Source organism: Oncorhynchus keta, chromosome 28 (assembly GCF_023373465.1).
Source record: "Oncorhynchus keta strain PuntledgeMale-10-30-2019 chromosome 28, Oket_V2, whole genome shotgun sequence".
Classification (NCBI taxonomy): Eukaryota; Metazoa; Chordata; class Actinopteri; order Salmoniformes; family Salmonidae; genus Oncorhynchus; species Oncorhynchus keta.
In genome coordinates, this window is record NC_068448.1 from 5,314,760 (window position 1) to 5,341,634 (window position 26,875).

At 46.7% G+C, this 26,875-nt stretch overlaps 1 protein-coding gene across 1 annotated transcript in view; it reads left to right on the top strand.

The window, feature by feature from the left end:
• The window catches only part of xkr7b (XK, Kell blood group complex subunit-related family, member 7b), a 161,381-nt gene extending 134,724 nt beyond the window's left edge, over positions 1-26,657 (top strand). The window contains exons 3-4 of the mRNA XM_052484504.1: positions 24,322-24,509; positions 24,813-26,657. Coding sequence (XP_052340464.1) covers positions 24,322-24,509; positions 24,813-25,598 — 974 coding nt within the window. The 3' untranslated portion in view covers positions 25,599-26,657. The remainder of the gene's footprint in view (positions 1-24,321; positions 24,510-24,812) is intronic.
• The last annotated feature ends 218 nt before the right edge of the window (positions 26,658-26,875 follow it).

Here is a 26,875-nt window from a genome sequence, read left to right on the forward strand (position 1 = left end):
TCTCTCTCTAAATAAACAAGAAGCAGAGTTAACAGTCTATGACTAGGGTGGCTGGAGTCTTTGACAATGTTTAGGGCCGCCTCCCGGGTGGCGCAGTGGTTAAGGGCGCTGTGCCACCAGAGACTCTGGGTTCGCGCCCAGGCTCTGTCGGGAACCGGCCGCGACCGGGAGGTCCGTGGGGCGTAGCACAATTGGCCTAGCGTCGTCCGGGTTAGGAAGGGTTTGGCCGGTAGGGATATCCTTGTCTCATCGCGCACCAGCAACTCCTGTGGCAGGCCGGGCGCAGTGCGCGCTAACCAAGGTTGCCAGATGCACGGTGTTTCCTCCGACACATTGGTGCGGCTGGCTTTCGGGTTGGATGCACGCTGTGTTAAGAAGCAGTGTGGCTTGGTTGGGTTGTGTATCGGAGGATGCATGACTCTCTCCTGAGCCCGTATGGGAGCTGTAGCGATGAGACAAGATAGTAGCTACTAACAATTGGATACCATGAAATTGGGGAGAAAAAGGGGGTAAAACATATTTTTTTAAGGGCCTTCCTCTGACACCGCCTGGTATAGAGGTCCTGGATGGTAGGGAGCTCTGTACCACTGACGTACCGGGCCATACGTGCTACCCTCTGTAGCGCCTTGCGGTCGGGTGCCAAGCAGTTGCTATACCAAGTGGTGATGCAGCCAGTCAAGATGCGTTCGATGGTGCAGCTGTAGAACTTTTTGAAGATTAGAGGGCCCATGCCAAATCGTTTCAGCCTCCTGAGGGGGGAAGCGACGTTGTCGTACCCTCTTCATGATTGTCTTGGTGTGTGTGTTAATTCCTTTGTGATGTGGAAACCGAGGAACTTGAAGCTCTCGACCCGCTCCACTACTCCCCCTGAAGATGTGAATGGGGGCGTGGCTCGGCCCTCAGTTTCCTGTTGTCCACGATCAGCTCCATTTTCTTGCTGACGTTGATGGAGAGGTGGTTGTCCTGGTCAGAGACCACACTGCCAGGTCTCCGACCTCCTCCCTATAGGCTTATGTCGGCAGCAAACTTAATGGTGGTGTTGGAGTCGTGCCTGGCCATGCAGTCATGGGTGAACAGGAAGTACAGGAGGGGACAAAGCACGCACCCCTGAGGGGCCCCCATGTTGAGGGTCAGCGTGGTGGATGTGTTGCTACCTACCCTTACCACCTGGGGGCGGCTTTGAGGGCACTATGGTGTTGAACACTGAGCTATGGTGTTGAACACTGAGCTGTAACCGATGAAAAGTATTCCCACCTCCAACGATGATCCACAGTCCAGAACCTCCAACGACAGTCCACAGTCCAGAACCTCCAACGACAGTCCACAGTCCAGAACCTCCAACGACGGTTCACAGTCCAGAACCTCCTACGACGGTTCACAGTCCAGAACCTCCAACGACAGTCCACAGTCCGGAACCTCCAACGACAGTCCACAGTCCGGAACCTCCAACGACAGTCCACAGTCCGGAACCTCCAACGACGGTCCACAGTCCGGAACCTCCAACGACGGTTCACAGTCCAGAACCTCCAACGACGGTTCACAGTCCAGAACCTCCTACGACGGTTCACAGTCCAGAACCTCCAACGACAGTCCACAGTCCGGAACCTCCAACGACAGTCCACAGTCCGGAACCTCCAACGACAGTCCACAGTCCAGAACCTCCAACGACAGTCCACAGTCCAGAACCTCCAATGACGGTTCACAGTCCAGAACCTCCTACGACGGTTCACAGTCCAGAACCTCCAACGACAGTCCACAGTCCGGAACCTCCAACGACAGTCCACAGTCCGGAACCTCCAACGACAGTCCACAGTCCGGAACCTCCAACGACGGTCCACAGCCCGGAACCTCCAACGATGGTCCACAGTCCGGAACCTCCAACGACGGTTCACAGTCCAGAACCTCCAAAGACGGTTCACAGTCCAGAACCTCCAACGACGGTTCACAGTCCAGAACCTCCAACGACAGTCCACAGTCCGGAACCTCCAACGACAGTCCACAGTCCGGAACCTCCAACGACGGTCCACAGCCCGGAACCTCCAACGACGGTCCACAGTCCAGAACCTCCAACGACAGTCCACAGTCCGGAACCTCCAACGACGGTCCACAGTCCGGAACCTACAACGACGGTCCACAGTCCGGAACCTCCAACGACAGTCCACAGCCCGGAACCTCCAACGACGGTCCACAATCCGGAACCTCCAACGACGGTCCACAGCCCGGAACCTCCAACAACGGTCCACAGCCCGGAACCTCCAACAACGGTCCACAGCCCGGAACCTCCAACGACGGTCCACAGCCCGGAACCTCCAACGACGGTCCACAGTCCGGAACCTCCAACGACGGTCCACAGTCCGGAAACTTTCTCTGTGTTGGTTGGGGTGTGATGGTGACTTGGGTGGGTTATCTAGGTGAATTTGTATCTCTATGTTGGTCAGGTAAGGGTGCGACTAGGGTGGGTCATCTAGGTATTGGCCTGATATGGTTCCCAATCAGAGGCAGCTGTTTATCGTTGTCTCTGATTGGGGATCATATTTAGGTAGCCATTTCTTCATGTGTGTTTGTGGGATCTTGTCTATGTTTAGTTGCCTGTCAGCACTATTTGTATGGCTTCCCGTTTCGTTCGTTGATTTAGTTGTTTTTTGTTCAGTGTTTTATTCATTAAAAGAGAATGTACGCATACCACGCTGCACCTTGGTCCATTCCATACGACGATCGTGACGACATGACATCAAAACCAGTCCAATAATGTTAATGAACAGGAACACACGCCAGTCCAATAATGTTAACAGGAACACACACCAGTCCAATACTGTTAACAGGAACACACACCAGTCCAATAATGTTAACAGGAACACACCCCAGTCCAATACTGTTAACAGGAACACACCCCAGTCCAATACTGTTAACAGGAACACACACCAGTCCAATACTGTTAACAGTCCAATACTGTTAACAGGAACACACACCAGTCCAATACTGTTAACAGGAACACACACAGTCCAATACTGTTAACCAGTCCAATACTGTTAACAGGAACACACCCCAGTCCAATACTGTTAACAGGAACACACACCAGTCCAATAATGTTAACAGGGACACACACCAGTCCAATAATGTTAACAGGAACACACACCAGTCCAATAGTTCCAGTCCAATACTGTTAACAGGAACACACAGTCCAATACTGTTAACAGGAACACACACCAGTCCAATACTGTTAACAGGAACACACCCCAGTCCAATACTGTTAACAGGAACACACCCCAGTCCAATACTGTTAACAGGAACACACCCCAGTCCAATACTGTTAACAGGAACACACACCAGTCCAATACTGTTAACAGGAACACACCCCAGTCCAATACTGTTAACAGGAACACACACCAGTCCAATATTATTATTAATTATTACTGTTAACAGGGACATACACCAGTCCAATACTGTTAACAGGAACACACACCAGTCCAATACTGTTAACAGGAACACACCCCAGTCCAATACTGTTAACAGGAACATACACCAGTCCAATACTGTTAACAGGAACCCACACCAGTCCAATAATGTTAACAGGAACACACCCCAGTGTTTAAAATTCATTAGGAATTCTTGATCATTAATTATCATGTCAATAGTTTCACAACCTTGAAAAACGTTTTTAACCAGTTCAATAAAATAATATGAATATTATTAATATGAATGTCAGAATGAATTAATAATAATAATTAACATAGGGAACAATAAGTCATTAACCTGTTTATTTATATATATAGTGTGTGTGTGTGCGTGTGTGTGTGTGTGTGTGTGTGTGTGTGTGTGTGTGTGTGTGTGGTGTGTGTGTGTGTGTGTGTGTGTGTGTGTGTGTGTGTGTGTGTGTGTGTGTGGTGTGTGTGTGTGTGTGTGTGTGTGTGTGTGTGTGTGTGTGTGTGTGTGTGTGTGTGTCCTATCCGTGGGAAAGCTGGGGGTGTTTATTGAGTTTGGTTGACAAGGCAACTCGAAAGTCATGCTAGCTATCCAGTTTGTTTTCCGCTTTTAGTTTTTAACGGCTATTGCGAGAAGCCACTTTCACACATATAGGTAGTTCTGACTGCATGACAGAGGAGAGCAGGATACTCTCCCATTACGCAGTGCATGCTCAGTCCGCCAGGTAGGCAATTTGCTTGAACCATTCCTCACAATCGAAATGTTCGCGCAGAGATGACTTGTTTTCCGACAGAAACGCAGCAATCTCCGCTCCAAGCTCATAAATGTGACCGAACACTTTACCCCTGGAAAGCCAGCGGACTTCTGCATAATAAAGCACGTGCTCGTTACCCCACATCCCTACAGAAGGGACCTGCTTTTGTGGAACTCTTTTTGATATAGTTGACACACCTGATCACATCCTGGAAAGTGGAGAGGAGCTCAGGCACCATGTCCTACGCTGCCAATGCCTCCCTGTGTCGGAAGCAGTCGACACTCGGTTCTCTCTCCAGGATCCGCATTACTACCCCGGACTGCGTTCCCGTCATGACAGCTGGCCCATCAGTGGTCACACCGACGCACCCGTCCCAGGCCAGTCCCACGGAGCCCAGGTACATATCCATTGTGTTAAAGACAGGCTCTGCAGAGTGTCTGACATAGACCCTGTAGGATGGATGCGATGTCCATTTTCACTAATGCTCTCTGATGTCTGGCGCGTTATGTCCTCGGACATGTCCCGGATTCTCCTCCTCGCGGTGTCATTGGATAGGGGCATAGTTTGTTGGCGGCTGACTCTCTCCCAAGATTTCAGTGTACATATCAATCGCAGCAGGGAGTAGGAGATCCTCTGCGCTGGTGTTGGGCTTTTTTGCCCTAAGCAATGCGCTGGGCCACAATGTATGATGCGCAAAATGCCTTTTCGTGTACCATGCGTACCGCGATTAATTAATATTGTGAGGCCTCCAGATATTGACATTGCCTTCTTTTCTTTTTTTTAAGTGAGCTGTTTTATCTTTGTGGCTTGGATGCTTGGTTCCCAGATGACATTTCATTTTGGAGGGGGGTTTCACGCTCTCGTTAGCTAACAGCTCGTTGCATAGGATGCACTACGGTCTAATCACCGTGTCTTGTCTTCTGTATATGGGTTCGTAAATCCATCAGTTATTCTGCGCTGACGAGAGTGGTCTGAAATCTGAGTAGATAACCAGAGCGAATTGACGAACGCACCCTACATAAAAACCTTATTTGGTGAAGTCGGGGTGGTATTTTCTCTTAACAGGGACCGGGGTTGTCTTGTTGTTGACATTGAAAGCAGCAGTAGATGAAGAGGAGAGCTGCTCGTTTTAAAAACTTGTCCATGATTTTTACTCCGACAGCAAGCCTACATGAGTTAAATGACAGCGAACTATCTGCAATAACTGCGGAACAAATCTGCGTTTAGCGGTCAATCAAGCTCCCGTCAGAAGGAGATCTGTATTATCTGATTGGACGTGTCATATTGTAAAACTAAACAATGTTGCAGAATTACATTTGTATTGTGTGTGTGTGTAAAAATCTTAAGTTTTTGCATTCTTCATCAAACCATTTGTCATTGTTATTCATTGTCTTAGGTTGTCTGCTTGAAAATGGTTTAGATTTGATAGGAAAGCTGAGAAATTGTAATATATTGTTTAGGTTTTCTACTGCCACTATTACAGTGAAACATTTTGTCCAGGAAATTGTCTAAAAGGGATTGAATTTTTTGTTACCTAATTGTTTTTTTTGTTGTTGATAGGTTTCCACACTACATTCCTTCCATCTATAGCATTTCTTAATATTACTCAGTTCCTTTGGCTTTGATGCCTCATTTTAAAATGGTATTTCACCTTTATTTAACCAGGTAGGCTAGTTAACACCTTTATTTAACCAGGTAGGCTAGTTGAGAACACCTTTATTTAACCAGGTAGGCTAGTTGAGAACACCTTTATTTAACCAGGTAGGCTAGTTGAGAACACCTTTATTTAACCAGGTAGGCTAGTTGAGAACACCTTTATTTAACCAGGTAGGCTAGTTGAGAACACCTTTATTTAACCAGGTAGGCTAGTTGAGAACACCTTTATTTAACCAGGTAGGCTAGTTGAGAACACCTTTATTTAACCAGGTAGGCTAGTTGAGAACACCTTTATTTAACCAGGTAGGCCAGTTGAGAACACCTTTATTTAACCAGGTAGGCTAGTTGAGAACACCTTTATTTAACCAGGTAGGCTAGTTGAAAACACCTTTATTTAACCAGGTAGGCCAGTTGAGAACACCTTTATTTAACCTGGTAGGCTAGTTGAGAACACCTTTATTTAACCAGGTAGGCTAGTTGAGAACACCTTTATTTAACCAGGTAGGCTAGTTGAGAACACCTTTATTTAACTAGGTAGGCTAGTTGAGAACACCTTTATTTAACCAGGTAGGCTAGTTGAGAACACCTTTATTTAACCAGGTAGGCCAGTTGAGAACACCTTTATTTAACCAGGTAGGCTAGTTGAGAACACCTTTATTTAACCAGGTAGGCTAGTTGAGAACACCTTTATTTAACCAGGTAGGCTAGTTGAGAACACCTTTATTTAACCAGGTAGGCTAGTTGAGAACACCTTTATTTAACCAGGTAGGCTAGTTGAGAACATCTTTATTTAACCTGGTAGGCTAGTTGAGAACACCTTTATTTAACTAGGTAGGCTAGTTGAGAACACCTTTATTTAACCAGGTAGGCTAGTTGAGAACACCTTTATTTAACTAGGTAGGCTAGTTGAGAACACCTTTATTTAACCAGGTAGGCTAGTTGAGAACACCTTTATTTAACCAGGTAGGCTAGTTGAGAACACCTTTATTTAACCTGGTAGTCTAGTTGAGAACACCTTTATTTAACCTGGTAGTCTAGTTGAGAACACCTTTATTTAACCAGGTAGGCTAGTTGAGAACACCTTTATTTAACCAGGTAGGCTAGTTGAGAACACCTTTATTTAACCAGGTAGGCTAGTTGAGAACACCTTTATTTAACCAGGTAGGCTAGTTGAGAACACCTTTATTTAACCAGGTAGGCTAGTTGAGAACACCTTTATTTAACCAGGTAGGCCAGTTGAGAACACCTTTATTTAACCAGGTAGGCCAGTTGAGAACACCTTTATTTAACCAGGTAGGCTAGTTGAGAACACCTTTATTTAACCAGGTAGGCTAGTTGAGAACACCTTTATTTAACCAGGTAGGCCAGTTGAGAACACCTTTATTTAACCAGGTAGGCTAGTTGAGAACACCTTTATTTAACCAGGTAGGCTAGTTGAGAACAAGTTCTCATTTACAATTGCGACCTGGCCAAGATAAAGCATAGCAGTTCAACCCATACAACAACAACACAGAGTTACACATGGAGTAAAACAAACATACAGTCAATTATACAGTCAATACGGTAGAAAAATAAGTCTATATACAATGTGAACAAATGAGGTGAGATAAGGGGGGTAAAGGCAACATAAAGGCCATGGTGGCGAAGTAAATATAATATAGCAAGTAAAACACTGGAATGGTTGATTTGCAGTGGAAGAATGTGCAAAGTAGAGAAATAAATAATGGGGTGCAAAGGAGCAAAATAAATAAATAAATACAGTAGGGGAAGAGGTAGCTGTTTGGGATAAATTATAGATGGGCTATGTACAGGTGCAGTAATCTGTGAGCTGCTCTGACAGCTGGTGCATAAAGCTAGTGAGGGAGATAAGTGTTTCCAGTTTCAGAGATTTTTGTAGTTCGTTCCAGTCATTGGCAGCAGAGAACTGGAAGGAGAGGCGGCCAAAGGAAGAATTGTTTTTGGGGCTGACCAGAGAGATATACCTGCTGGAGCGCATGCTACAGGTGGGTGCTGCTTCGGTGACCAGCGAGCTGACTGAGTATTGCTCTGTTCAAGTACAGTAGACTGTGATTTTGCTGTCATCTGATAGGGGTGTCAGTGCTGACTGTGAACACTCTGAGAGACTCTGGGTTGAGGTCAGTGATAAAGTAATCTACGGTACTACTGTCAAGAGATGAGCTGGAGCTGCACTTTGGTGTACCTACCATAGGAGTCCCCCTCAAAGCCTACCATTGACTATGTAAACACCCCATCATGCGACAGAGCTGCAGGAGTTGTGAACCATTTTTTTTGGTTATGTTGTTGTATTTGTGTCAAGGAGGGCATATGGGGGAGGGAATGCTGTCACCTCCAGGTAGCTGTTTGTTCCCATGTGTGTGGCTGGTGATGCTGTGGTCTGGGTGTAGGTCCTCTTGGCGTGGGTTCTCTCAGTGCAGGTCCTTCAAGAGGAGGTCTGGGAGGATGTCTCGCTGGTCTGGGCGGGGAGTCTGTTGCTCTGTTGCTCCTGTGTGAGGTGCTGGGCCTATGGTTGAGGGTGATGTCCTTCAGGGACCTGGCAAAAGTTGGGGTTGCTGCCTTGGAGAGGTGGACCTGGTTGTAAAGGCTGTTCAAGGCCAGGCTGGAGTGGTGGACCAGGTAGACATTAGGTTTTGGGACACAGTCACGGGAAATGTTTGCATTCTCCTGCTGTGTGGTGGCAGGGTGAAAGTATTTTCATGGTAGCTGTGGCCACCCTTTCCTGCTGGGCCCTTAGGTCATTTGTGCCTGTGTGAATTATGATGTGGCTGGGGGACCCTAGTCTGTCCCATGACAACACGCTCCAGGGTATGTCTAGTGTTTGGGCACCAGAGTTTAGCCACTTTGTGTTTGGGAAATAGTCTATCCTCTTGAATGTATTTGCCATTTGAGTCAATGAGGAGCACAATCTCTGGCTTGTGTGTGTCCTCAGTGGATGTGTGGGGGAGCTGACAGGGGATCTGTTATGTGTGCCCCTTAAGTTCTCTCACCTCAGTCCGTAGAGCAGCCAGCTCTCTCAGACAGCCGTCCATCTCCACCTTCTGCCCTCCGGGTCTTGTTGGAGGGGTGTTGGTTCTGTCTGGATGGTGTGGACTAGCTCTCTGAGCTCCACCATGTCTCTCTCCAGCTCTGTGAATTTATCCCTCTCCGTGATGGAGGATCAGTGCTGTTATGGGACCTGGGTGTGTTCAGTACTGGGGGTGCTGTTGGTGTGTTCAGTACTGGGGGGTGCTGTTGGTGTGTTCAGTACTGGGGGTGCTGTTGGTGTGTTCAGTACTGGGGGGGTGCTGTTGGTGTGCTCAGTACTGGGGGGGTGCTGTTGGTGTGTTCAGTACTGGGGGTACTGGGGGGTGCTGTTGGTGTGTTCAGTACTGGGGGGTGCTGTTGGTGTGTTCAGTACTGGGGGTGCTGTTGGTGTGTTCAGTACTGGGGGGTGCTGTTGGTGTGTTCAGTACTGGGGGTGCTGTTGGTGTGTTCAGTACTGGGGGGTTGCTGTTGGTGTGTTCAGTACTGGGGGGTGCTGTTGGTGTGTTCAGTACTGGGGGTGACTTACTCAGGATGGGGGAGTCATCACAGAGAGCTTTTCCTGCTGTTCCTTCTCTTTGATCCCGTAAAAGTCCTGCTGGGACTGCATAAGGATGTCCTGCTCCATTACCGTCCCAGACTGCACCGCTACTGTCCCAGACTGCACCACTACTGTCTCAGACTGCACCACTACTGTCCCAGACTGCACCACTACTGTCCCAGACTGCACCACTACTGTCCCAGACTGCACCACTACTGTCCCAGACTGCACCATTACTGTTCCAGACTGCACCACTACTGTCCCAGACTGCACCACTACTGTCCCAGACTGCACCACTACTGTCCCAGACTGCACCATTACTGTCCCAGACTGCACCACTACTGTCCCAGACTGCACCATTACTGTCCCAGACTGCACCACTACTGTCCCAGACTGCACCACTACTGTCCCAGACTGCACCATTACTGTCCCAGACTGCACCATTACTCCCCAGACTGCACCATTACTGTCCCAGACTGCACCACTACTGTCCCAGACTGCACCATTACTGTCTGCACCATTACTGTCCCAGACTCCACCATTACTGTCCCAGACTGCACCACTACTGTCTGCACCATTGCTGTCCCAGACTCCACCATTACTGTCCCAGACTGCACCACTACTGTCCCAGACTGCACCACTACTGTCCCAGACTGCACCATTACTGTCCCAGACTGCACCATTACTGTCTGCACCATTACTGTCCCAGACTGCACCATTACTGTCCCAGACTGCACCATAACTGTCCCAGACTGCACCATTACTGTCCCAGACTGCACCATTACTGTCCCAGACTGCACCATTACTGTCCCAGACTGCACCATTACTGTCCCAGACTGCACCATTACTGTCCCAGACTGCACCATTACTGTCCCAGACTGTACCACTACTGTCCCAGACTGCACCATTACTGTCCCAGACTGCACCATTACTGTCCCAGACTGTACCATTACTGTCCCAGACTGCACCACTACTGTCCCAGACTGCACCATTACTGTCCCAGACTGCACCATAACTGTCCCAGACTGCACCATTACTGTCCCAGACTGCACCACTACTGTCCCAGACTGCACCATTACTGTCCCAGACTGCACCATTACTGTCCCAGACTGCACCATTACTGTCCCAAACTGTACCACTACTGTCCCAGACTGCACCACTACTGTCCCAGACTGCACCATTGCTGTCCCAGACTGCACCATTACTGTCCCAGACTGCACCACTACTGTCCCAGACTGCACCACTACTGTCCCAGACTGCACCATTACTGTCTGCACCATTGCTGTCCCAGACTGCACCATTACTGTCCCAGACTGCACCATTACTGTCCCAGACTGCACCATTACTGTCCCAGACTGCACCACTACTGTCCCAGACTGCACCATTACTGTCCCAGACTGCACCATTACTGTCTGCACCATTACTGTCCCAGACTGCACCATTACTGTCCCAGACTGCACCACTACTGTCCCAGACTGCACCATTGCTGTCCCAGACTGCACCATAACTGTCCCAGACTGCACCATTACTGTCTGCACCATTGCTGTCCCAGACTGCACCATTACTGTCCCAGACTGCACCATTACTGTCCCAGACTGCACCATAACTGTCCCAGACTGCACCACTACTGTCCCAGACTGCACCATTACTGTCCCAGACTGCACCATTACTGTCCCAGACTGCACCATAACTGTCCCAGACTGCACCATTACCGTCCCAGACTGCACCACTACCGTCCCAGACTGCACCACTACTGTCCCAGACTGCACCATTACTGTCCCAGACTGCACCATTACCGTCCCAGACTGCACCACTACTGTCCCAGACTGCACCATTACTGTCCCAGACTGCACCACTACCGTCCCAGACTGCACCATTACTGTCCCAGACTGCACCATTACTGTCTGCACCATTACTGTCCCAGACTGCACCATTACTGTCCCAGACTGCACCATTACTGTCCCAGACTGCACCACTACTGTCTGCACCATTGCTGTCCCAGACTCCACCATTACTGTCCCAGACTGCACCACTACTGTCCCAGACTGCACCACTACTGTCCCAGACTGCACCATTACTGTCCCAGACTGCACCATTACTGTCTGCACCATTACTGTCCCAGACTGCACCATTACTGTCCCAGACTGCACCATAACTGTCCCAGACTGCACCATTACTGTCCCAGACTGCACCATTACTGTCCCAGACTGCACCATTACTGTCCCAGACTGCACCATTACTGTCCCAGACTGCACCATTACTGTCCCAGACTGCACCATTACTGTCCCAGACTGTACCACTACTGTCCCAGACTGCACCATTACTGTCCCAGACTGCACCATTACTGTCCCAGACTGTACCATTACTGTCCCAGACTGCACCACTACTGTCCCAGACTGCACCATTACTGTCCCAGACTGCACCATAACTGTCCCAGACTGCACCATTACTGTCCCAGACTGCAGCACTACTGTCCCAGACTGCACCATTACTGTCCCAGACTGCACCATTACTGTCCCAGACTGCACCATTACTGTCCCAAACTGTACCACTACTGTCCCAGACTGCACCACTACTGTCCCAGACTGCACCATTGCTGTCCCAGACTGCACCATTACTGTCCCAGACTGCACCACTACTGTCCCAGACTGCACCACTACTGTCCCAGACTGCGCCACTACTGTCCCAGACTGCACCATTACTGTCTGCACCATTGCTGTCCCAGACTGCACCATTACTGTCCCAGACTGCACCATTACTGTCCCAGACTGCACCATTACTGTCCCAGACTGCACCACTACTGTCCCAGACTGCACCATTACTGTCCCAGACTGCACCATTACTGTCTGCACCATTACTGCCCCAGACTGCACCATTACTGTCCCAGACTGCACCACTACTGTCCCAGACTGCACCATTGCTGTCCCAGACTGCACCATAACTGTCCCAGACTGCACCATTACTGTCTGCACCATTGCTGTCCCAGACTGCACCATTACTGTCCCAGACTGCACCATTACTGTCCCAGACTGCACCATAACTGTCCCAGACTGCACCACTACTGTCCCAGACTGCACCATTACTGTCCCAGACTGCACCATTACTGTCCCAGACTGCACCATAACTGTCCCAGACTGCACCATTACCGTCCCAGACTGCACCACTACCGTCCCAGACTGCACCACTACTGTCCCAGACTGCACCATTACTGTCCCAGACTGCACCATTACCGTCCCAGACTGCACCACTACTGTCCCAGACTGCACCATTACTGTCCCAGACTGCACCACTACCGTCCCAGACTGCACCATTACTGTCCCAGACTGCACCATTACTGTCTGCACCATTACTGTCCCAGACTGCACCATTACTGTCCCAGACTGCACCAATACTGTCCCAGACTGCACCACTACTGACCCAGACTGCACCATTACCGTCCCAGAATGCACCACTACTGTCCCAGACTGCACCATTACCGTCCCAGAATGCACCACTACTGTCCCAGACTGCACCATTACCGTCCCAGAATGCACCACTACTGTCCCAGACTTGTACACGTTGACAGAGGTTGTTTACATTTCCTCAGTATTGTGAGTTTCCACCGTGGGCCAATACCCTCTCTTGACATAGGGGTAGTGTGCTCTTATAGCATAGATGGTCTGGTTAATATAGCACTGTGCCAGGGGATGGTCTGGTTAATATAGCACTGTGCCAGGGGATAATATATAATAATAATAATAATATATGCCATTTAGCAGACGCTTTTATCCAAAGCGACTTACAGTCATGTGTGCATACATTCTACGTATGGGTGGTCCCGGGAATCGAACCCACTACCCTGGCGTTACAAGCGCCATGCTCTACCAACTGAGCTACAGAAGGACGGTGGTCTAGTTAATATAGCACTGTGCCAGGGGATGGTCTGGTTAATATAGCACTGTGCCAGGGGATGGTCTAGTTAATATAGCACTGTGCCAGGGGATGGTCTGGTTAATATAGCACTGTGCCAGGGGATGGTCTGGTTAATATAGCACTGTGCCAGGGGATGGTCTGGTTAATATAGCACTGTGCCAGGGGATGGTCTGGTTAATATAGCACTGTGCCAGGGGATGGTCTGGTTAATATAGCACTGTGCCAGGGGATGGTCTGGTTAATATAGCACTGTGCCAGGGGATGGTCTGGTTAATATAGCACTGTGCCAGGGGATGGTCTGGTTAATATAGCACTGTGCCAGGGGATGGTCTGGTTAATATAGCACTGTGCCAGGGGTTGGTCTGGTTAATATAGCACTGTGCCAGGGGATGGTCTGGTTAATATAGCACTGTGCCAGGGGATGGTCTAGTTAATATAGCACTGTGCCAGGGGATGGTCTAGTTAATATAGCACTGTACCAGGGGATGGTCTAGTTAATATATTACTGTGCCAGGGGATGGTCTGGTTAATATAGCACTGTGCCAGGGGATGGTCTAGTTAATATAGCACTGTGCCAGGGGATGGTCTAGTTAATATAGCACTGTGCCAGGGGATGGTCTGGTTAATATAGCACTGTGCCAGGGGATGGTCTGGTTAATATAGCACTGTGCCAGGGGATGGTCTAGTTAATATAGCACTGTGTCAGGGGATGGTCTAGTTAATATAGCACTGTGCCAGGGGATGGTCTAGTTAATATAGCACTGTGCCAGGGGATGGTCTGGTTAATATAGCACTGTGCCAGGGGATGGTCTGGTTAATATAGCACTGTGCCAGGGGATGGTCTAGTTAATATAGCACTGTGCCAGGGGATGGTCTAGTTAATATAGCACTGTGCCAGGGGATGGTCTGGTTAATATAGCACTGTGCCAGGGGATGGTCTGGTTAATATAGCACTGTGCCAGGGGATGGTCTGGTTAATATAGCACTGTGCCAGGGGATGGTCTAGTTAATATAGCACTGTGCCAGGGGATGGTCTAGTTAATATAGCACTGTGCCAGGGGATGGTCAGGGGATGGGTTAATATAGCACTGTGCCAGGGGATGGTCTGGTTAATATAGCACTGTGCCATGGGGATGCACTGTCTAGTTAATATAGCACTGTGCCAGGGGATGGTCTAGTTAATATAGCACTGTGCCAGGGGATGGTCTAGTTAATATAGCACTGTGCCAGGGGATGGTCTAGTTAATATAGCACTGTGCCAGGGGATGGTCTGGTTAATATAGCACTGTGCCAGGGGATGGTCTAGTTAATATAGCACTGTGCCAGGGGATGGTCTAGTTAATATAGCACTGTGCCAGGGGATGGTCTAGTTAATATAGCACTGTGCCAGGGGATGGTCTAGTTAATATAGCACTGTGCCAGGGGATGGTCTGGTTAATATAGCACTGTGCCAGGGGATGGTCTAGTTAATATAGCACTGTGCCAGGGGATGGGATGCACTGTGCCAGGGGATGGGTTAATATAGCACTGTGCCAGGGGATGGTCTGGTTAATATAGCACTGTGCCAGGGGATGGTCTGGTTAATATAGCACTGTGCCAGGGGATGGTCTGGTTAATATAGCACTGTGCCAGGGGATGGTCTGCTGTTAAATTCTCCTGCCATTGTTAGGCTGAAGTTTTTTCATACCTCTCACTTCACACTTCTCACTGCTAATTGAAGTTTCCGCCGGGTCCATTCTGTCCTAGCAGCTCGGCAGCGTAGTAGCCTTATTTATTAATCTTCATATAATAAAAATCACCTAGAGATTACCGTCTTTGAATTTTAGCCTTCAGAAGTAGGTTCAGACCGAACTCAGTTTTTGTGCTGGATGTTATTTCCAGGTTCCACTGTGTTTCTTCTGTAGATTTTGTTTTGTTAGAAGTTTGTTCTTGATAGGAATAGTCCATTCAGGTCATTTTGGCAAAAATCAAGGTTTTTTTCTCTCTCTGCAGTTCCCAGGAGTCTTTTTGAATATGTTGTAGAGCTCCCAGGAGTCTTGTTGAATATGTTGTAGAGCTCCCAGGAGTCTTGTTGAATATTTTAATTTTAATTTTTTTATTTCACCTTTATTTAACCAGGTAGGCTAGTTGAGAACAAGTTCTCATTTGCAACTGCGACCTGGCCAAGATAAAGCATAGCAGTGTGAACAGACAACACAGAGTTACACATGGAGTAAACAATTAACAAGTCAATAACACAGTAGAAAAAAATGGGCAGTCTATATACAATGTGTGCAAAAGGCATGAGGAGGTAGGCGAATAATACAATTTTGCAGATTAACACTGGAGTGATAAATGATCAGATGGTCATGTACAGGTAGAGATATTGGTGTGCAAAAGAGCAGAAAAGTAAATAAATAAAAAACAGTATAAAAACAGTATGGGAATGAGGTAGGTGAAAATGGGTGGGCTATTTACCAATAGACTATGTACAGCTGCAGCGATCGGTTAGCTGCTCAGATAGCAGATGTTTGAAGTTGGTGAGGGAGATAAAAGTCTCCAACTTCAGCGATTTTTGCAGTTCGTTCCAGTCACAGGCAGCAGAGTACTGGAATGAAAGGCGGCCAAATGAGGTGTTGGCTTTAGGGATGATCAGTGAGATACACCTGCTGGAGCGCGTGCTACGGATGGGTGTTGCCATCGTGACCAGTGAAATGAGATAAGGCGGAGCTTTACCTAGCATGGACTTGTAGATGACCTGGAGCCAGTGGGTCTGGCGACGAATATGTAGTGAGGGCCAGCCGACTAGAGCATACAAGTCGCAGTGGTGGGTGGTATAAGGTGCTTTAGTGAGAAAACGGATGGCACTGTGATAGACTGCATCCAGTTTGCTGAGTAGAGTGTTGGAAGCCATTTTGTAGATGACATCGCCGAAGTCGAGGATCGGTAGGATAGTCAGTTTTACTAGGGTAAGCTTGGCGGCGTGAGTGAAGGAGGCTTTGTTGCGGAATAGAAAGCCGACTCTTGATTTGATTTTAGATTGGAGATGTTTGATGTGAGTCTGGAAGGAGAGTTTGCAGTCTAGCCAGACACCTAGGTACTTATAGATGTCCACATATTCAAGGTCGGAACCATCCAGGGTGGTGATGCTAGTCGGGCATGCGGGTGCAGGCAGCGATCGGTTGAAAAGCATGCATTTGGTTTTACTCGCGTTTAAGAGCAGTTGGAGGCCACGGAAGGAGTGCTGTATGGCATTGAAGCTCGTTTGGAGGTTAGATAGCACAGCGTCCAATGACGGGCCGAAAGTATATAGAATGGTGTCGTCTGCGTAGAGGTGGATCAGGGAATCGCCCGCAGCAAGAGCAACATCATTGATATATACAGAGAAAAGAGTCGGCCCGAGAATTGAACCCTGTGGCACCCCCATAGAGACTGCCAGAGGACCGGACAGCATGCCCTCCGATTTGACACACTGAACTCTGTCTGCAAAGTAATTGGTGAACCAGGCAAGGCATGTTGTAGAGCTCCCAGGAGTCTTGTTGAATATGTTGTAGAGCTCCCAGGAGTCTTGTTGAATATGTTGTAGAGCTCCCAGGAGTCTTGTTGAATATGTTGTAGAGCTCCCAGGAGCTCAGTTTGGCGACCAGCTCTAGGAAGAGTTTTGGTGGTTCCAAACTTCCTCCATTTAAAAACCATGGAGTCAGAGTGACGCAGTGGTCTCAGGCACTGCAGTGTTGTGGCGTCACTACAGCTTGGAGTTTGATTCCTTTGACCTCGTGGCTTGGTTTTTGCTCTGACATGCACTGTCAACTGTGGGACCTTTATATAGACAGGTGTGTCCATTTTCCAAATCATGTCAAATCAATTGAATTTACCGCAGGTGGACTCCAATCAAGTTGTAGAAACATCTCAAGGATGATCAATGGAAACAGGATGCACCTGAGTTCATAGCAAAGGGTCTGAATACCTATGTAAATAAGGTATTTCAGTTTTTTTATTTTTAAAACCTGCTTTCACTTTGTCATTATAGGTTATTGTGTGTAGATTGATGAGGAGAAAAAAATATTTCATAACTTTAAAATAAGGATTTAACGTAACAAAATGTGGAAAAAGGCAAGGGGCCTGAATTACTTTCCTAATGCACTGCACACACACACACACACACACACACACACACACACACACACACACACACACACACACACACACACGACAACGCCATCCTTGGACTGAGCACGACGAGCAGAGCCAATCTTAATTGAATCAAACATCGCAGCACAGAGCATAGCGCCAAAAGTCTGTCAGCATACAAAGGCAGAAGATTAGAGGGACAATTTGGAAGGAAAATATTGATGACACTGATGGAGATGTTAATATGACAATGACAGACTGACATTGACAAAATCCCCCCCAAAAAAAAAAAAAAAAAAAGAGTGGGATAATGTGGAATAAATAATATCATTAATAATTAGTTCTATTGAATTGAATTTATTTTGACATATACAACAGAATGTGGACCCAGAGGATATCACCTGAAAGTATTCATTAACACGCTTGTTTCCATAGTGATCCTCGACGGTAAAAAATAATAATAACACATATAATGATTAAAAGACGAGAGAAAATTGCAAACCGCCATAAATACATTCATTTATAATCGACGTCCTAAAAGGTGACACTATTCACTGTAATTTTTCCCTAACTTCAAAAAAAAATCAAAAAATCTACTATAATTCATTTCACATTAAAACAATCTATTAATTGCACGTCATACCCGATCCTTCAAATCAATACACCCGACCAGCAGTAGGGGGCAGTGAAGAGTTCTCTTACTGAAGACAAACTTGGCCAAATGAAAACGTTTGCCTGTTTTTTAAAGCTATTTCTACTTTGTTCTTTGCTTGATCTCTAAGGGAAGGCTATTCCATAGACAAATGCCTGTATGGAAAAACATGCTCAATACTGTATGCACTTGGGATTTTACAAGACATAACATCTCAGCTCTGGTATTGTGACTGTGTTGGTTACAGACCATATCAATGTGGTTTTTCACGTAATCTGGGGGATCAATCATTTAAGATGTTAAACATATGATTACGTTTAAGTGGGTCCACTCTGGACTCCAAGGCAACAAGCCCACCTCCCGGAACTCCTGTACCCCTATGTGGGTCCTTGGGGACATTCAGAATATACCAGATAACATTATGTGTTCACTAAGGGGGACATTCAGAATATACCAGATAACATTATGTGTGTCCTTGGAGACATTCAGAATATACCAGACAACATTATGTGTGTCCTAAGGGGGACATTCAGAATATACCAGATAACATTATGTGTGTCCTAATGGGGGACATTCAGAATATACCAGATAACATTATGTGTGTCCCTACCAGTATGGGACATTCAGCATAACCAGATAACATTATGTGTGTCCTAACTCTCTGGGGACATTCAGAATATACCAGATAACATTATGTGTGTCCTAAGGGGGACATTCAAAATATACCAGATAACATTTGTTCCTAAGGGGGACATTCAGAATATACCAGATAACATTATGTGTGTCAGCCAAGGGGGACATTCAGAATATACCAGATAACATTATGTGTGTCCTAGAGCGGGTGGGGGTGGGGGGACATTCAGCATATACCAGATAATATTATTGGGTCCTGGGGGGGGCATTCAGCATATACCTGATAACATTATTTGGGTCCTGGGAGGTGAGGCATTCAGCATATACCTTATAACATTATTTGGGTCCAGGGGGTGGGGGCCATTCAGCATATACCTGATGACATTATTTGGGTCCTGGGGGTCTGAGTCAAGGTTGAGACAAGCAGTTTCTTAACTTTAATGTTAAAATATCTAGCGTTAACGATACAAACATTTACATTTGTTTGCCATTTTAGAAATAATTTTAGCAGCAATGATCGGTCTCCAGAAAGGAATTGATATTGGGACACACCAAGATTCACTTGTTTTAGAATCACTTGTTTTAGATTAACTTGCTTTAGATTCACTTGCTTTAGATTCACTTGTTTTAGAATCACTTGTTTTAGATTCACTTGTTTTAGATTCACTTGTTTTAGATTCACTTGTTTTAGATTCACTTGTTTTAGATTCACTTGTTTTAGAATCACTTGTTTTAGAATCACTTGTTTTAGATTCACTTGTTTTAGATTCACTTGTTTTAGATTCACTTGTTTTAGATTCACTTGTTTTAGATTCACTTGTTTTAGATTCACTTGTTTTAGATTCAATCTCCTTGCCTGCACAGTTTACCGCTATCTCGTCAGCCCTAAGCAATCTATGTTTTGTTCCAAACAAAATCGAAAATATTCAGACAACCAATCTGTAACGAAATGCAATACCTTTACTCAGGGTCTCCTCTATGTAAACTGTGTCCGTCCCTGATACCAGTATGGCTGAGTCATCAGTATAAAGCAGGGGTTTACTGTATCTGGCATATCCTTAACCTCTCTGGGGTAGCGTCCCACCTGAACAAAAGCCAGGGAAAATGCAGAGCGACAAATTCAAATAAATTACTATAAAAATCAAACTTTCATTTAAATCACACGTGCAAGATAACAAATTAAAGCTACACTTGTTGTGAATCCAGCCAATGCGTCAGATTTCAAAAAGGCTTTTCGGCAAAAGCAAACGATGCTATTATCTGAGGATAGCATCTCCGTAAACAAAGAGAGAAAAGCATATTTCAACCTTGCGGGCGCGACACAAAATGCAGAAATCAATATATAATTCATGCCTTACCTTTGACGAGCTTCTTTTGTTGGCACTCCAATATGTCCCATAAACATCACAAATGGTCCTTTTGTTCGATTAATTCCGTCGAAATATATCCAAAATGTCAATTTATTTGGCGCGTTTGATCCAGAAAAACATTGGTTCCAACTTCACAATGTGACTACAAAATATCTCAAAAGTTACCTGTAAACTTTGACAAAACATTTCAAGCTACTTTTGTAATACAACTTTAGGTATTTTTTTACGTAAATAATCGATAAAATTGAAGACGGGATGATCTGTGTTCAATACAGGAGGAAAACAAATGTAGATTTCTGGTCACGCGCCTCTATCTAACAGTACACTTCAAGTGACCCTCGTTCAAGATGGCTGTACTTCTTCATTACACAAAGGAAAAACCTCAACCACTTTCTAAAGACTGTTGACATCCAGTGGAAGAGATAGGAACTGCAAGAAGGTCCCTTAGAAATTTGGATTCCCAATGAAAACCCATTGAAAAGAGAGTGAATTGTTTTGGGGTCAATCTGAATGGTTTGTCCTCGGGGTTTCGGCTGCTAAATAAGTTATGTTATACTCACAGATATGATTCAAACAGTTTTAGAAACTTCAGAGTGTTTTCTATCCAAATCCACTCATAATATGCATATCTTATCTTCTGGGGATGAGTAGCAGGCAGTTGAATTTGGGTATGCACTTCATCCGGACGTGAAAATACTGCCCCCTGTCACCAAGAAGCTAACGTGTATAAGAAACAAGAGAGGCCCTAAATTGCGGTACTCCACAGGATATTTCTTTGGCCTCTGACAGAACATCACCAACATTACATACTTATGTTCTGTTGGTCAGATAAGACCTAAAGACCTAAACCGATTCACTGCTACATCATTTATAGGTACACTTCAACTATGACAGACAAAATGAGATGGAAAAAAATCCAGAAAATCACATTGTAGGATTTTCTTTTTCTCATTTTGTCTGTCGTAGTTGAAGTGTACATATGATGAAAATTACAGGCCTCTCTCATATTTTTAAGTGGGAGAACTTGCACAATTGGTGGCTGACTAAATACTTTTTTGCCCCACTGTAAGTTATCATTTTAGCAGTGACACATAACCATAACGGAACAGTCATCTTGGTGGGTACAACAGTGGTGCCACAGCTGAATGACAAATGTTTCTGTATTACCACCAGTCCAGGCGAAAGGGAAGATTCACAATGTTTCATTGAAATGTACAGTTGTGTATAGACCAAGTAGCTGAGGAAAATCGACGCTGTGGTCCCGAACAACATCACTAAGAGGCCTACAGTACAAGGTGATAACAGAAGAGGTCTGAAAACAGAGCCTTGAGGAAGACCTAAACTTACCTTAGATTTGTCTAGGTTGTGAGTTGAAACGTTTTACTGGCTTTCTGTGTGAAAATTATTTTTAGTTCTCTGTGACCTCGGTCAAAGTTGGTGTGTGTGTGGGTCTGGAAATGTCTAATCTAGCAATCCTTCTAATAATCTAAACCTCCTGGAACAAGGAGCTGAACAAACATACACACAAAGACAACAGAATGACAGATATCTTAAGGTGCTACAGAGTTGATTCACCTGATATTGTCACACCCTGATCATTATCCCCAGTGTATTTATACCTGTGTTCTCTATTTGTCTATTGACAGTTTTTCTTGTCAGGTCTTACCAGCGTGTTTACCCGTCTCCCTGCTTTCTCAAGTCTGTTTCCTAGTTTCCCCCAGTTCTGACCATTCTGCCTACCCTGACCCCGAGCCTGCCTGCCGTTCTGTACCTGCCTGACTCTGACCCATTTACAAACCTCTGCCTGCCCTGACCCCGAGCCTGCCTGCTGTTCTGTACCTTATTGACTCTGCCCAGGATTACAGACCTCTGCCTGCCCTGACCCCGAGCCTGCCTGCTGTTCTGTACCTTTTTGACTCTGCACAGGATTACAGACCTCTGCCTGCCCTGACCCCGAGCCTGCCTGCTGTTCTGTACCTTATTGACTCTGCACAGGATTACAGACCTCTGCCTGCCCTGACCCCGAGCCTGCCTGCTGTTCTGTACCTTATTGACTCTGCACAGGATTACAGACCTCTGCCTGCCCTGACCCCGAGCCTGCCTGCTGTTCTGTACCTTATTGACTCTGCACAGGATTACAGACCTCTGCCTGCCCTGACCCCGAGCCTGCCTGCTGTTCTGTACCTTATTGACTCTGCCCAGGATTACAGACCTCTGCCTGCCCTGACCCCGAGCCTGCCTGCTGTTCTGTACCTTATTGACTCTGCCCAGGATTACAGACCTCTGCCTGCCCTGACCCCGAGCCTGCCTGCTGTTCTGTACCTTTTTGACTCTGCACAGGATTACAGACCTCTGCCTGCCCTGACCCCGAGCCTGCCTGCTGTTCTGTACCTTATTGACTCTGCACAGGATTACAGACCTCTGCCTGCCCTCGACCTGTCTTTTGCCTGCCCCCTGTTTGGGTCAATAAACATCTGTGACTCTAGCTGTCTGCGTCTGGATCTTATCCTGATTTCTGATAGATCTGAAAACAGACCAACAGATTCCTGAAGAAATGACAGAGCTGCAAGATCACACACACACACACACACACACACACACACACACACACACACACACACACACACACACACACACACACACACACACACACACACACACACACACACACACACACACACACACACACACTGTTAAAGGATTCCCATGTTATCTTCTTATTTTCTCTCATAACTTTGAACGAATTCACAAATGTTATAATTTTAAAAGTTGTTTGTGTGCCTCTGTCTCTGTTAAAGAGTCTGTTGGAGCCTGAGAACATGAGACCTATTATTCATTCTGGAGAAGAACGGGATTAATTAACATATTAGACATGTTAATAAGACCATAGCAGGAGACTCAAAAGCAGCGAGACGGAAGACCTCATTTAACTTAATTAAATATTAATTTAGCAAAAATGTTAATAATTTAATCTCATGTCCAATTAGTAATGAATCCCGTCTAAAGGCATGAAAAATGTAACAGCAGCAACACTCTAAAATTATAAAAGGGGTCTTTTAATGTAATTTTAATTAGTAGATGATGACAACAGACATCAGGCCTTTTAGAAAAATCCAAAGCAAACTCTTCCAATTCTGTCAGATCAAGTGTGTGTGTGTGTGTGTGTGTGTGTGTGTGTGTGTGTGTGTGTGTGTGTGTGTGTGTGTGTGTGTGTGTGTGTGTGTGTGTGTGTGTGTGTGTGTGTGTGTGTGTGTGTGTGTGTGTGAGAGAGAGAGAGAGAGTGTGTGTGCATGCACTGTATAACGATCATGATTCTGCTTTAATCAAACAGAGGGTAGTATAGACTGGGGTGGTATAGACTGGGGTGGTATAGACTGGGGTGGTATAGACTGGGGTAGTATAGACTGGGGTGGTATAGACTGGGGTACTATAGACTGGGGTGGTATAGACTGGGGTAGTATAGACTGGGGTAGTATAGACTGGGGTAGTATAGACTGGGGTAGTATAGACTGGGGTAGTATAGACTGGGGTGGTATAGACTGGGGTGGTATAGACTGGGGTACTATAGACTGGGGTAGTATAGACTGGGGTACTATAGACTGGGTAGTATAGACTGGGGTGGTATAGACTGGGGTAGTATAGACTGGGGTAGTATAGACTGGGGTAGTATAGACTGGGGTGGTATAGACTGGGGTAGTATAGACTGGGGTACTATAGACTGGGGTAGTATTGACTGGGGTAGTCTAGACTGGCGTAGTCTAGACTAGGTTAGTCTAGGCTGGGTTAGTCTAGGCTGGGTTAGTCTACTTTATTTAGGCTGAGCATGAGGGCTCGCTGGTCTGGTCTACTTCGATGAGGTTATGTAATGTGTGTTTCTGAGGACAGAATTGAGGAACCGTAGTACAGGCAGTTATATAAAAACAACAGAGTCCAGTCATGTAAAGAATGTACATCCTCCGTACCACTCATCCCTCTCTGTCCCCATCTGTTGGTTTCTCTGCCTCGCTTCTCTAGTCTCTCTGGCCTGGATGATAGCATCCTACCAGATGGTGTCTCAAACACCTTTCTTTCTCAAATCTCTCTCTCATATCTCTTCCCCACTCTCTCCAGGTCTCTCTGCCTCGCTTCTCTAGTCTCTCTGGCCTGGAAGATAGCATCCTACCAGATGGTGTCTCAAACACCTTTCTTTCTCAAATCTCTCTCTCTCATATCTCTTCCCCACTCTCTCCAGGTCTCTCTGCCTCAGCCTCCTTGGTCTCTCTGGCCTGGATAATAGCGTCCTACCAGAAGACTCTGAGGGACTCCAGAGATGACAAGCTCCCGATGTCCTACAAGGCTGTGATTGTCCAGATGCTGTGGCACTTCTTCACCATCGGGGCCAGGACCATCGCCTTCGCCCTGTTCGCCTCTGTGTTCCAGGTAAAAGGTTTACACACCACACAGAACATGCACTGAGAAAGGTGTATGTTTCTATCATTTAAACAAAGTTATCATTAATTGCAGGTTATTTTCAAGTTCTTGCTGGGTACGGTTGCAAAATTCTGGTAACTTTCCACAAATTCCCATTTCTTGGTTTAGAGGAGTCTGGATTTCCTGTTTATTCCCTCTAAGTGGGATTTGGGGAAAAACCTGGGAATTTTCAGGAAGTTACGTGACTTTTTGCAACCGTTGAGCTGTTGTTTTTTCATTTTTTTTTTTGACGTCGACGTCTCTGTGTTGCAGCTCTACTTCGGTATCTTCATCGTGAGCCACTGGTGCCTCATGACGTTCTGGATCATCCAGGGGGAGACAGACTTCTGCATGTCCAAGTGGGAGGAGATCATCTATAACATGGTAGTGGGCATCGTCTACATCTTCTGCTGGTTCAACGTCAAGGAGGGCCGCGCTCGCTTCAGGATGTGGCTCTATCACACGGTGACTCTGGTAGAGAACGTGTCCCTCGTCGCGGCGTGGTATCTTTACCGCGGGCCGAACACCTCGGACTTTTACGCCCTCGTCGTGGTGTGTGTGGTGGTTTGTAGCTACGCTCTGGGGATCTTCTTCATGTTGGGGTATTATTGTCTCCTGCACCCTGACGGGCCGGTGTCCGCGGCTCAGTGGGGGGGGTGTGTGGAGGACGGGGGGTTGATGGTGGAGTCCTGTGTGACCCCAGCCGAGGCATCACCCCTCCCCCCTCCAGACGTGGTCACCAGCCCCCCTAGGACTCTAACTAGGACTGCAGGTGCGGATCGGGGCGAGGTGGTACCAGGAGATCTAGCTGTGTTCCAGGTTAGATCCACCGCCACTACCTCTCCGGCCCTGGCCCCTTGGCCCCTCAGGACAGAGGGGCCAGTGATCCGGATAGACCTTCCCAGAAAAAGGTACCCTGCCTGGGATGCTCACTTCATCGACAGGCGGCTGCGGAAGACCATCCTGGTCCTGGAGAACACCTCCCTGGTCACGCCCAGGATCCAATACCGCAGTCTGAGCAAACCCAAGGAGGTTATGGAGTATGAGACTACCGTATAATGTAACGTAATCTAGCTACACTACCTCCACCAGTACAGCAGGGGGCTCCACCAGCTAGGTGAAGAAAGAAAATGAACCATGGTACTCAACTCTTATCCTCCTGTTTGAAGTAAATTAAAGGGTGCTTGGAGACAGCAGTGTATACTATAAGTGTACCCTTGTCCCTCTGTGGGAAGGGGAGACAAGGGGAGTTGAGAGAAGAAGGTTGAGGGGGCGGTGCTATTGGAGGACTGTGTACAGGTGTAAGACAGGTGTCAGGGATTTACAGGTCAGGTGACGTGGGCGTGTCAGTAAATGTACCTGTTTATGACCAGTGCATGTGTGGAGTGTTTCCGCTCAGCTGTTGCCACATTCTGTGTGTACTATAGGAGCCAATCGGCTGTAGCCGAGATCGAGGGTGAGAGGTGAAAGGTCATCTAAGATCACACCAGGTCGTGACCTTATGGAGAAATGCAGGAGGAGACACTGAAACAAGACATGGGTCATGAGTCTCAACACTGAAACAAGAGAGGACATGGGTCATGAGTCTCAACACTGAAACAAAGAGAGGACATGGGTCCTGAGTCTCAACACTGAAACAAAGAGAGGACATGGGTCATGAGTCTCTCAACACTGAAACAAAGAGAGGACATGGGTCATGAGTCTCAACACTGAAACAAAGAGAGGACATGGGTCATGAGTCTCAACACTGAAACAAAGAGAGGACATGGGTCATGAGTCTCAACACTGAAACAAAGAGAGGACATGGGTCATGAGTCTCAACACTGAAACAAAGAGAGGACATGGGTCATGAGTCTCAACACTGAAACAAAGAGAGGACATGGGTCATGAGTCTCAACACTGAAACAAAGAGAGGACATGGGTCATGAGTCTCTCAACACTGAAACAAAGAGAGGACATGGGTCATGAGTCTCAACACTGAAACAAAGAGAGGACATGGGTCATGAGTCTCAACACTGAAACAAAGAGAGGACATGGGTCATGAGTCTCAACACTGAAACAAAGAGAGGACATGGGTCATGAGTCTCAACACTGAAACAAAGAGAGGACATGGGTCATGAGTCTCTCAACAATGAAACTGAAAAAGAGAGGACATGGGTCATGAGTCTCAACACTGAAACAAAGAGAGGACATGGGTCATGAGTCTCAACACTGAAACAAAGAGAGGACATGGGTCATGAGTCTCTCAACACTGAAACAAAGAGAGGACATGGGTCATGAGTCTCTCAACACTGAAACAAAGAGAGGACATGGGTCATGAGTCTCTCAACACTGAA